The sequence below is a fragment of the Carcharhinus amblyrhynchos genome, chromosome 2 (assembly GCF_965287045.1).
Source record: "Carcharhinus amblyrhynchos chromosome 2, sCarAmb.v2.hapA, whole genome shotgun sequence".
In the NCBI taxonomy this organism is placed as follows: domain Eukaryota; kingdom Metazoa; phylum Chordata; class Chondrichthyes; order Carcharhiniformes; family Carcharhinidae; genus Carcharhinus; species Carcharhinus amblyrhynchos.
In genome coordinates this window covers 107,020,799-107,033,776 of record NC_137325.1, presented here as the reverse complement: position 1 = coordinate 107,033,776, position 12,978 = coordinate 107,020,799, and the positions used below count along the sequence as shown (strand labels likewise).

Below are 12,978 nucleotides of genomic sequence, written 5' to 3'. Positions count from 1 at the left end.
TACCCCCACCTTGCCTGACTCTGGCTACTCTGAACCAAACCTATGTCTTTCTGAAGAGGTCACTGAGATCCCTCTCCCTGGGCAGGCAGACACAGCAATGGCCACCTTGAGCAGTGGAGCTGCTGGCCTTCTGACTGGGCTTGCAGCCTTTGGAAGAAGGCTGCTTCTTAACTGGCTGCCGCTAGCAATGTGCTGCCCTGGATCTCACTGCCAGACAAAGCAGAGGTTTGGATCCAGCACCTTACCTGCGCTCCCTCTGCCAGAGAACAAGTTCAATTTTTTTTTCAAAAATCCTCTTTTTGACTTCACTTCCCTAAAGATGCATGCTGCTGGATTCCAGTATGCCTCATCTCATTAGTTGCACCAACATTCTATAATATGCTGAGAGCCTATTGAACAGGAAAATTGGTAACTCCCAGTTTAGTAAGAGCCAATAATGATCCTGTCCAGATTGCTGGCATCATTGCTCTTGTCAGGATGGGTTTAGACATTTCCCCCTTGCAAAGACAACTGAAAAACCCGCCAAAAAATGGGACACATGGATGAGATTTTCTGGCCCTGCCCTCAGCAGAAATTGTAACTGGTGGAACATATTTGGTGGAACCTTTGAAAGGCCGCTGACCTCAGGTGGGAATTTCCGGTCTTGGGGTGCGCGCAGCTGGAAAATCCCACCCATGATCTTGAAAAGAAATTATTTCAGACTTATGGTGAAAGAACAGTGGAGTGGGGTGAACTGGATAGTTCTTGCAAAGAGTTACCACAGATACAGTGAGCCAAATGGGCTCCTGATCTTCAGATTCCAAGTAATATATCTGAACATTGCATATTCAAGGTTTTAGATTCTGTAAGGGATTCTTTTGCAGCGAAGTAAAAAACGTAATTTCACCACATTGAACGTGTTTCTATGGGAATTGGAGGAGGCTGGGAGTGGACCAGGCAAAGGTTCATTGGCCTCGGGGGGATTTCCTGGTCTTGGGGTGAGTGCGGCTGGAAAATCCTGCCCATAAACTCCTTCACTCCCTGTTTGCTGTCCAACTCTGCCCTAAGTGCCCCATTGCTCGAGGAAAGCTACCTTCATACGAGTCATTATTCTGCAAATTATGTCAAAGAATCAAATGTTAAATAATCCTGAATCAGTTTAAATGCGTCCTTTACCATAAAATGGTCATTAACAACCATAAGCTCAATGTACTTTGTCTCGTCTTGAACATTCCGGCGTATTCGATGTATCTGTAATGAGAAACAGAATGGCTAAGTAATAAGCTATATTGTCTGCCTTTACCATTTTCACTTAAATGTCCATCCACAGCCCTTATCCTAGTAGGTGGGAGAAGTGGCAAGTTTGGGATGTGTTTCCAAAAAAGCTTTGATGAATTGCTAGTAAACACTCAACCATGGCACACCAGTCAGGGCGGGAATGAACATTTAGGCTAGTGAATGAGCTCCTAATTGAGCCAACTGAGCTGTGGATGGTTTTGAACTTTCCTGTTTGTTGTCACGGAGCCCATCCAAACAAGTCAGCTGTGTTCCATCATACTCCTGATTTGTGGTTTGCAGATGATGGAAATGCTCTGGGGAGTCAAGAGATTAGCAACTTGCTGCAGAATGCCCAGCCTCTGACATGGTCCATCAGCCCTTATATATGGAAGAAAACATAAAAGCTGCAGGAAAGGCAGGCTTTCAGACAGAAGGTGGGATTATGAAATACAATAAAATGAAACAAGTGGGAAGAAACTACTGGCAACGATTCACCACAAACACTGCTCAGCCAAACAGCTACCAGTGACCAAATATTCCACATAATAAACCATCCAATAATGGTCAGACTTCAAACCACTATCACAGTGGAGTATGGCAAAAAAGAACAAGAGTCACAAATTTCTAGATGTGCTAAGAGACTGACGTAAATCAACATTTAAGGGAAGGGACAAAAGGGAAGTTGGATTTAACCTAATACAGACATTGCAGCAGTAAAATAGAGAAACATAATGCAGATGGTATAAATGCTTTGGTTGAAATTTGGACACAATTTACTTTGGTTGCAATTTATTGACCATTTGCATGATGAAAACATGAGCAACGTAGCATGGAGAAAGTGTTTATTGTGATAATAGTAGAGACAAAGGAAAGACAGTCCAATATTTCAAGTTATTTGTGGTGTGCACATGCCAGCATTGGACTGGGTTGTGGGCACAGTATGAAGTCTCACAACACCAGGTTAAAGTCCAACAGGTTTATTTGGTAGCACAAGTTTTCAGAGCGCTGCTCCTTCATCAGGTGATCATCATTTGATGAAGGAGCAGCGCTCCGAAAGCTTGTGCTACCAAATAAATCTGTTGGACTTTAACTTGGTGTTGTGAGACTTCTTACTCAAGTTATTTGGTAAAATAAATCGCGGGACTGTTTAAGGAAAAGTTCAAAAGAATAAAAAAAAACTTAAACATTAAGGAAAGTAATGATATGACAGCAATAACATGAACAGAGATAGTTAAAAATTCACGAAAAGTAAAAGTAGCATTGTAAAACTGGAGAAGAGCAAATTGTTTCAAAATGGATCTGCTGAGTATCCAGTTGGCGAGGCACATTAGTCTGACATCACTACCAGTAAAATAATGGCATTAATTATCAAGGACAAGGTAGCAATGCATCTTTGTGTAAACGAACGTTAACAGTCAGCATGGATTTACAAAATGGAACTGATGCCAGATTAATTTAGTAGATTTTTTTTTGATGGTGCAACAAAATATAAGGATAAGGAGAAATGATTGGATATAACAAATCTTGAAAATAAACTCCTGGGCTAACTACAGGAATCTCCCTTGGACCCACTCAGATTCACTGACAGTTTCCTGATCAGCTTTGCCTCTGGGGGCCCTGACGCACAATTGCCAAAATATTGAGGTGGGTAGGCAGGAAGACCCATCCCATCTCATTAATCTTGCTGATCTGGACCCAGCAGTTGTAGGAAAAAGCCAAGCTTTTGAGGAACATTCTGATTATCCTGAGGCAAAGTAAAAGGGAAAAATTCAGCAAAATGTTGTGCCTTTGATTCAAAAGGGCTGCAGGGAAAAGCCTGGGACCTATAGGCCAGAGAGCCACACATCTGTGGTGGGTAAGTTGTTGGAAGGTATTTTGAGAGACAAGATCTACAGGCATTTAGAGATGCAAGGACTGATTAAGGACAGTCAGCCTTTGTGAGTGAAAAATCATGTGTCACAAATTTGACTGAACTTTTTGAAGGGATAACCAAGAAGGTAGATGAGGGCAGTGCGGCTGATGTTGCCCACATGGACTTTAGCAAGGCATATGACAAGGTACCACATGGTAGGTTGTTGCATAAAGTTAAATCTCACGGGATCCAGGGTGAGGTATCTAAATGGATACAAAATTGGCTTCTTGATAGAAGCCACTGGATGGTTGTAGAGGGTTGTTTTTCAAACTGGAGGCCTGTGACCAGCGGTGTGCCTCAGGGATCAGTACTGGGTCCACTGTTATTTGTCATTTATATTAATGAATTGGTTGAGACTACAGGAGGCATGGTTAGCAAGTTTGCAAATTGCACCAAGATTGGTAGCATAGTGGATAGTGAAGAATGTTATCTCCGATTGCAATGGGATCTTGATCAATTGGGCCAGTGGGCTGACAAATGGCAGATGGAGTTTAATTTAGACAAATGTGAGGTGATACGTTTTGGTAGATTGACGGCAGGACTTACTCAGTTAATGGTAGGGCGTTGGGGAGAGTTACAGAACAAAGATATCGAGGGGTACATGTTCATAGCTCTTTGAAAGTGGAGTCACAGGTGAACAGAGTGAAGAAGGCAATCGGCATGCTTGGTTTCATCGATCAGAACATTGAATACAGGAGTTGGGACGTCATGTTGAAGTTGTACAAGACATTGATACGGCCACACTTGGAATACTGTGTGCAGTTCTGGTCACCCTATTATAGAAAGGATATTATTAAACTAGAAAGAGTGTAGAAAAGATTTACTAGGATGCTACTGGGACTTGATGGTTTGAGTTATAAGGAGAGGCTGGATAGACTTTTTTCTCTGGATTGTAGGAGATTGAGGGGTGACCTTATAGAGGTCTACAAAATAATGAGGGGCATAGATAAGGTAGATAGTCAATATCTTTTCCCAAAGGTAGGAGAGTCTAAAACTAGAGGGCATAAGTTTAAGATGAGAGGGGAGAGATACAAAAGTGTCCAGAGGGGCAATTTTTTTCACACAGAGGGTGGTGAGTGTCTGGAACAAGCTGCCAGAGGTAGTAGTAGAGGCGGATACAATTTTGTCTTTTAAAAAAGCATTTAGGTAAGATGGATATAAAGGGATATGGGCCAAATGTGGGCAATTGGGATTAGCTTAGGGGTTTAAAAAAAGGACGGCATGGAGAAGTTGAGACGAAGGGCCTGCTTCCATGCTGTAAACCTCTATGACACTAAAATAAATCTCCACTCCCTTTGTCTGGCACTTGCAGCTGGGGGAATAAGCATTGCCAGGGACAAAATTGGAAAATTGATCCTATGGTCTTTTCCAATCTTGCACAATCTTGAATACTAAACATTCAGCCAGACAACATGTTGTGCTGAATACTGCTATAGCATTTCTCAAATGCACACACTGTGCTGCTTTCTAATGCAATGTTCCAGTTGAACAGGAAAATTGAACAGAACTATAATTCTGGGTATAGGTCAAATGCCATAGAAATATTTACTATAATCATTCTATTTTACATTTTAATGAATTTATTGTGAAAACAATTAAACATACCTGTCTTTTCTTCCTCAAAAGGGCAGTTTTCTTAGCAAAGAGGTCATTCCTTTCAACATTTTCTGAAAGAAATATAAATCACAAAATATTATTCACGTTAACAACAATAAACCAATAGATTTATGGAATAACAGTGGTCAGCTTTCAGAAGCAGTAATAGTATTATCAATGCAAGTATCACTGACATCAAATGCTGAATATATTGCAGGCACCAAATGGAACACAATTCTCTGATCGTGACTTTGAATTCATACAGAAAACCATAATGGGAATTATTTCGAAGAGTATTATGATTTCTTTCTTCAAAGATGAGAGGAATTCCCAAGGAGAATTGAAATTAAAATTGAATGGCTCTATTTATTCATTACCACTCGTGGCAACTTCAAATCAAGGCTGTGTGTACAGCTGTGCAGCCTGGAACCCTCACCCAGGTGAAACTGATTACTCCTCTCTGTCAGAGGACTTCACAAAGATCTGCTCCCATCTGCAGCTCCTGACAGGAAGAAAGGAAAATCTCTGTTGCAGAATGGAGTGCTGCAATGAGTTAAAATTCCCCCGATGAGTAGCGAGGTCAACCCCTTGCCTCCAACCAGAGACCACTAAACCCCAGCTCCCGTTCTTGGCAGCCTGGCAACAGCGGAGGGGTAAATGCCCACTGAACCTATCGCCTTGAGCTCTCTTAGGGCCCAAGGCACCACATCAGTGCCAGTGTGCCAGGGACTGTGGTGCTGCCAAGGCATGTGGCTTGAATGAAGGCCTGAGTGGGAGATCTGAGGGGGATGGGAGGGGGGTTGAATGGGGTGTGGGGGAGGGGGGAAGTCAGGCCAAATAAACCTCATTGCCTGTGAGGGGAGGATGCCTCTCATTGCTGATGGTTTGGTGGTGAACCTCCAACACACCATATCCTCTGTACAGGAACCCGCTTCGTGCAGATCCGAATGGGGAGGTGGATGACTAACACGAGTTATCTGAATCAGGCTTCAAGCCTGCAAATCATATTTAAAGTACTTAACGTCAATATGTATAGTATATTTGGCATCCTCCAGGCCATCGTGATTCACAATTGGAGCTAGTGGGCTTAGAAATATAGAAACTAGAAGCAGGAGTAGGCCATTCGGCCCTCTGACCTTGCTCCACCATTCATTTTGATCATGGCTGATCATCGAATTCAATATCCTGATTCCACCTTCCCTCCATATTCCTTGATCCCTTTAGCCCCAAGAGCTATATCTAATTTCTTCTTGATATCAGGCAACGTTTTGGCCTCAACTACGTTCGGTGGAAGTGAATTCCACACATTTACCACCCTCTGGGTGAAGAATTTCTCCTCATCTCAGTTCTAAAAGGTTTACCCCTTATCCTCAAACCACAGCCTCTTGTTCTGAACTCCCCCACCATTGGGGACATTCTTTCTGAATCTGCCCTGTCTAACCCCGTTAGAATTTTATAAGGTTCTATGAGATCCCCTCTTACTCTTCTAAACTCCAATGAATATAATCCAAAGAAGTCTCCCCAATTTATTTCAGAGCATCATGCATTGATTTAACTTTAGTCTTTCAAATGAGCCTGCATGTGTCATTCTGCCATGTGTCATACCATCATGTTAATTAATTCTTTACACGTGTGCTAAGGCTCAGTTAGATCATCCTGAAACATACTGAACATCACTGTGATCTTACCAGGCAGTAGAAGCTGCAAAGGAACATCACGGCCGGCAACCTGGTAAACGAAGTGAGGCTCAGTCTCATTCTGTGAGGGAAAAGGAAACTGAAGTAAATACCTTTACTATTTCTGCATTAAAATTTTGGAAATACACGGCAGGTCAGTCAGCATGGAAAAACAGGAAAGGTGGGTTCACAATTAGGAGGTTTTCTTCTATTTTATTAATTCATTTTATCAATGGGTATTTCCCTATCTACTACTTTAGTTACATCCTAAAAAAATCAATTAGGTTTATTAAACCTGATCTATCTTTTATCAATTCACGCTGGCTCTTTCTATCAGTTCAAATTTCTTTAAATGTAAGTCATTCTGTCCTTAATTATTGAATCCAGTAACATCCCCATACAGATTTTGAACAACTCATAAGAACATAAGAAATAGGAGCAGGAGTAGGCCAACTAGCCCTTCGTGTCTGCCCCGCCATTCAATAAGATCATGGCTGATCTGTCGTGGCTCAGTTCCACATTCCCGCCCTCTCCCCATAACCCTTAATCCCCTCTCTTATCAAAAACCTATCAACCCGCGTCTTAAAAATATTCAGCGAGGTAGCCTCCACCACTTCAACGGGTAGAGAATTCCAGAGATTCACCACCCTTAAACCCTTGGATTCTTTCCTCAGGTTAATGTCTTAGACACAACCAATTTCAGCTGCTTCATCAATCATAAGATCAGAATGGGAATGTTCATGAATGAGTGTACAATATTCATTATTGTTCAAAATTTTTCAGATACTGAAACAGTCCATGTCATTATGCAGCAAGACAGAGACAATTATAGAGGTTTGGGTTAAGTGGCAAGTGTCATTCAAACCACACATGTACCAGGCAATGATCAACTACAACAAGAGAGAACCCAACCAATCTTTTCTTGACACTCAATAGTATTACAACATTGCATTCCCCGCCTTCCAACATTCCGACCGTTACTACTGACCAGAAATTGAACTGGACAAACAATATTGCTGAAGTATGTCCTGTGCACAAAAAGCAAGGCAAACCCAACCAAACCAATTACCATCCCATTAGTCAATTCTAAAATTACGAAGGGCTCATCAAATGAGGCTCCTCAGCATAACCTGCTCAGTTTGGATTCCATCAGGGTCACTCAGCCCCTGATCTTATTAGATTCTTGATTCAAACAAGGAACAAATTCCAGAGGTGAGTTGAGAATTACGGCCCTTGACATCAAGGCAGCATTTTACTGAGTGTGGCATCCTAGCAAAACTGGAATCAATGGGAATCAGCAGGAAAACCCTCAAGTGGTTGGAGTTATAACTAGTACAAAGAAAGGTGGTTGTGGTGGTTGGAGGTCAACCATCTCACTAACTTCCTGCGACAATGTCCTGCACATCCTGGTGTAAAAGATCATCAAGGATCTTACAAGTTGGAAGGTACGAGTGCCTGTATCTGCTGTGAATAAACAGCATCACTACTTCTGCTCCCACTGTGTCCATTATTTGGTAACAATAAATTATATCAGAAACCCTAATGTTATTCCTTCAAGTAAATGTGATCTAAAATTTCAAAAAAAATTCAAAACTTCCCTCTTTTTTCCTCCTCTCCATATATCACAGGACAAAAAAAAGGGCATCCCTTCAATATCTGGCAATGCTGGTATTTTTCAGCGTGCACTCTCACTCTGTCCCACCCAAGCACTATTTCAGAGGAGAGTCAGAACGTAAACAAGGGTTTCAAGTGAACAGCTGCCTGCCTGGTTTTCTGTTATATTGAATGGTGAGCTGCTGCTAGTTGCTTGGATGGAGGAGTCCACTAGCAACAGGAGTCACTTAATAGCATTAGAATCCTTCATGGGACATCTGGGAGCTATGGCATTACCTGGAGGAAATGTATTCCTGTTTACTATTAAAACAGCAATCCACAGAATAAAGGAAGTGAGCTTGAAATTTGTCTTGGGTTGCAACAAAATGGGTGATGGTAAATTGGCTGCCCTCCATTTATGTTCCATTTTGCACTACTATCAAAATGAATATCACATTCCAATAAATCCAAACCAATACAAATATATTAGCAGTATGAAAGGCAAAATTCTGTCAGAGTTGGACACTGAGGTTAAATGGTCAGAAAACAACAGACGCAACCAAATCTCTTTCAGTGACTAAGACTGCATACTGGGCATGCAAGGCCAGGAAATTATCCATCAAATACCCGAACATTCCGAGTGTTACAAATAATCAGCTAGGTAATAAACACCAGCGGGTAACAATGAATTCTAACCGTAATCAGAAAGTGATGATTAACAGATTCGCCAAGGATCGGTTATGGAAACTTTGTGAACTTCACCAACTTAAGGTTCCTGGAAATAAAATGGCTGGATTTCTCCAGCCATTCACGCCAGTGGGATTCTCCTGTCCCACCAGCAACGCATCCTGCCCATGGCTTTCCCACTACTTCCCGCTTTTTTTCTACAGAGAAACAACCACAATGTATTTTTATTCTTGATGTGGGTATCTCTGGCTATGCCAGCATCCAATTCCCATCCCTAAGTGCCCTTGAGAAGGTGGTGGTGAGCTTCCTTCTTGAACCGGTGGTGTCCTTGTGGTGTAGGTACATCCACACTGCTGTTAGGGAGCGGGTTCCAGAATTTTGACCCAGTGACAGTGAAGGAACAGTGATATATTGTTAAGGTTGGAATTGTGCTGCAATAGGACACATGTTTTAAGTTGGTAATAAAGAGCAGGTGACCCCAATTGGGAAGTATTAGGCTTTCATTACAAGAGACTGGGTACTGGGGGAGTTTGAAGAATCTGTGGGCAGAATTCTCCCATTTTGAGACTAGGTCCAGTGGTGGGCAGCTCTGGTAGCCCTTTTTCTGCTGCCCAGAATGACAGGATCCCATTCCAGATTCTGCACATGGAATCTCATTATTTACACACAAGCAATTTCCTCTCTGAGTCACCTAGTGGGCTAGTAGCTGATTTGTCCACTGGCCTTCAACTGCTAGGTTCAACGGTCACCGCGTCATATTTAAATACCAGTCTAGCAAACCCATCTCACTCTCTCTGGCCCATCTGTTTTCACCAAACCATGCAAGACATCAGCAACTCAGAGGGAAAATGCTAGCAGCCGCAAAAGGAAGTCCGTTCTTTAATTCAAGTCTCTTTTCCCCTGAGCCCATCAGCTGTGAGACGCCTACGCCTCACTTGGACCTTTAACTACCTCATCCAGAATCTTCATGCATCCCCTTCCCGTAAACAATGTGGCATTCCTTTGACTCCTTTGTGAACTTTCTGTGCAGCCTTGCCGGGGTCCAGCTTTCCTCCCCTCGGTCTTTCTTCTGTCTTCCTTTCCTTGATTCATTCATCTTTGTACAACCCTCCTTCCACATTTGCTTCTCTGTCTTCATCAGGCCAATTATTTCATTACACTCCTGACATGATGGACAGGTTTGCCGGAGTCAGGGGGTGATGTACTCGCTGCAGATGTATAACTGATCATATTGAATGCCAAGAAATGAGAAGCAGAGGATACTGACCCCAAAACTGGGGAAATGGTAATGTAGTGGGAATATCACTGGACTAGTAATTGTAAAATCCAAGCTAATGCCTGGGGACATGGGCTCAAACCTCACCATGGGAAGCTGGTGGACTCTAAATTCAATTCAATAATAACTCTGCAGTTTGAATCTGGTATCCTTAATGGTGAAAATGAAACTAAGGAGAGACACAACTTCACTAATGTCCATTTATGGAAGGAAATTTGCTGTTTTTACTGCTCTGGCCTCGATGCGATTTCAGGCCCACAGCAATGTAGTCAAATCTTCACTGGCCTCTGATAGGGCCAAGCAAGTCATTCAGTGCAGGCCAACAAACGCTGACCTTGTCAGTGACACCCACATCCCACGGAAGAAGAAACAAAGATATATAATTGCAGAATTGAAGTCCTTATCATTTGACAGGATGAATCATAAAATGATTTGGGAATGATAAATGAATAAAAGGCACAGAGGCATTAGGTAAGATCCTTCTTAAGTGCTACAAAAACAGACGATGGGTCGTAAACAGCAGCTGGTGCTGACTCAGATGAAGCATTCAAAACCTGAAGCTAGTGACTCAGCAGTACAGGTCTGCTGTTGAAGTTCAAGGAGGATAAAAAGTAACCTGCAAAGTTCCTGTCACTGGAAGCCTCGTTGAGGTTAAGTTGTTATGCTTTTAAAAGCTTGGATTAAGTTAGAGATCTCCATTCCTCAAAATCAGCAGTTTAAAAAAAGCCAAATTTATCATGAGGCAATTGCAGAAGTTAGCAGAACATGTCATCTAATCTTGACAATAAAAAATGTTATAACGCAGACCAATTAACATTCAAGTTGTGGGTGAAACTTCTCTCAGATTGCGTAGGAGTCAATTTTGAGAGCCTTGTTTACATACAGCAACAAAAGTACCATTTATATATACAATTCAATTTGGTCATTATTTTCAGTGAAATAGCAGGAGTGAAGTTTTCATCCCAGGTGTTACGAGGATAATAGGAAAGTCCTATTGTCTCCTCCTGGTTCACAGAATCATAGAATCCCTAAGTGCAGAAGGTGGCCATTCGGCCCATAGAATCTGCACCAACAACAATCCCACCCAGGCCCTATCCCTGTAAGCCCACATATTTACCCTGTTAGCCTTCTGACAATTTAGCATGGCCAATTCACCCAACCTGGACATCTTTGGTTACGGGAATAATACAGATGCAAACAGAATGGCAGATGAATTGTAGAGAAAAAGCTTATAAGCTTCCGGGGGTGAGGTGAAGGGTAAAGAGGGGAGGCAGAGGTGGTGCGCCCTTGGGTACTCCCTTGTTGTCAGGCACACAAAACCTGATTGAAGGACCAGCATTGATTGTGGGTGTGGGAGATCGGGGGAATGTGCTGACAGCTACCCATCGACATTTGCCCCTTGCTGCCAAATTCACTTCCCTGCCACATGACCATCTCCCCATGACCTCCCTCCCTCCCTGTATCGTACATCTGTGGCCTGGGCCCCTCAGCGATCTTGGTCCTGAGGCAGGTGCATTACCAGCAGCAGCCACTGCCTCCTTGGTAGCGCTACCGAGTAATGTACAGTTGCTGACCTCTGATTGGATGGCAGCTCTCAGGGCGGAGGGGTTGGAGATTGGGGATAGGATATCCACCTCAGAGTCCTTGAACCCAGGGAAGGTCTGCTGCTGACACTTAATTCAGCAAAACCTCTCAAAATTAGGAGACACAGGGATTATCATTAAATTTCATACATCTTTCCCTAGAACCTTAAAAACTGTGGTGATTTTTACATTCCCCACCTTCCTCTCTTCCAAACAAAGGCCTGATAAATGTGACACTTGGTGCTGTCTAATCTTTAGTTCTGATATATCAAGTCTTCTTTTGTCCCATTCTCCTTTCATATGCCTGACTTGAGGAGTGAGATTTCTCCCCATGACCTCCCTCCCTCCCAACATCAAGTTGTTCCTGGGCATGATTCCAATCTCACTCTTGAGAGAAAGTCTGACACGTGACTTACTCATGTCATACTACATCATCTTTGGTGTCATACGCTGGCATATCACAACTGTTAACCTTTCATACTACAAACCTACTGCCCTGAAAATCAGCTGGTGCGCAAATGGCCTCTCATTTCCATGGAGCCCAGAAATGCCTTGCTTCAAAAATTCCTCAACCGGTATCAGAGCGCTCTTTTCCAAACATAGTTATCAGCATTAAAGCTGTGAGGTCACCAAGACAGGAGACACCCTGCATTGGGAAATGACTGTACAGTTTATTTATTAGTGTCACAAATAGGCTTACATTAACACTGCGATGAAGTTACTGAGAAAATCTCCTAGTCACCACACTCCAGTGCCTGCTCGAATACATTGAGGGAAAATTTGAACATGGCCAATGCACCTAGCCAGCACATTTTTCAGACTCTGAGAGGAAACCTGAGCACCCGGAGGAAACCCACACAGACACAGGGAGAACACACAGACTCTGTACGGACAGTGACCCAAGCTCGGAATTGAACCCAGGTCCCTATTGCTGTGAGGCAGCAGAGTTAACCACTATACCATCGTAAATGATAGGTGCAGGTTTTTTCTTTCACCTTAAGGTAGAGAACATCTTTTTTTCATTTATAAAATCCACTTATGAAGGACAACAGGAAACATATCTCGCAGAATAGTGAAGACTACGTAAGAAGCAAAGAGCCATTACCACTGCACAGGCTGGATAACATTTATACTATCATATCTGTGTTGTGAACATTTCCTGATGTAATTTTAATACAAATGAATACAATGAGCAACAAAACTGCTACATCATTTTTGTAGATGTGCTTTTATTTATGTAAACCATTTGTATTTTATATTTTTAAATCTCCTTTTTCCGCCCTTGCAATGCTCTACCACCTACAGGTCTGCAGTGCATAGATATTCAATTTTATGCATATTTGAAAAACCTTGGGGAAAGCATCAAATATTTATGTGAAGCTTGAAAGTGCAGAACTT

The 12,978-nt window shown here is 42.5% G+C and overlaps 1 protein-coding gene across 5 annotated transcripts in view; it reads right to left on the bottom strand.

Moving 5' to 3' along the window:
- adam22 (ADAM metallopeptidase domain 22) overlaps nt 1–12,978 on the bottom strand; it is a 290,976-nt gene that overhangs the window by 158,392 nt on the left and 119,606 nt on the right. For all 5 annotated transcript variants that reach the window (XM_080210663.1, XM_080210672.1, XM_080210680.1 and 2 more), the window contains exons 7-9: nt 6,454–6,523; nt 4,775–4,836; nt 1,156–1,230 (exon numbers count right to left, since the gene is read on the bottom strand). In XM_080210663.1, coding sequence (XP_080066789.1) covers nt 1,156–1,230; nt 4,775–4,836; nt 6,454–6,523 — 207 coding nt within the window. The remainder of the gene's footprint in view (nt 1–1,155; nt 1,231–4,774; nt 4,837–6,453; nt 6,524–12,978) is intronic.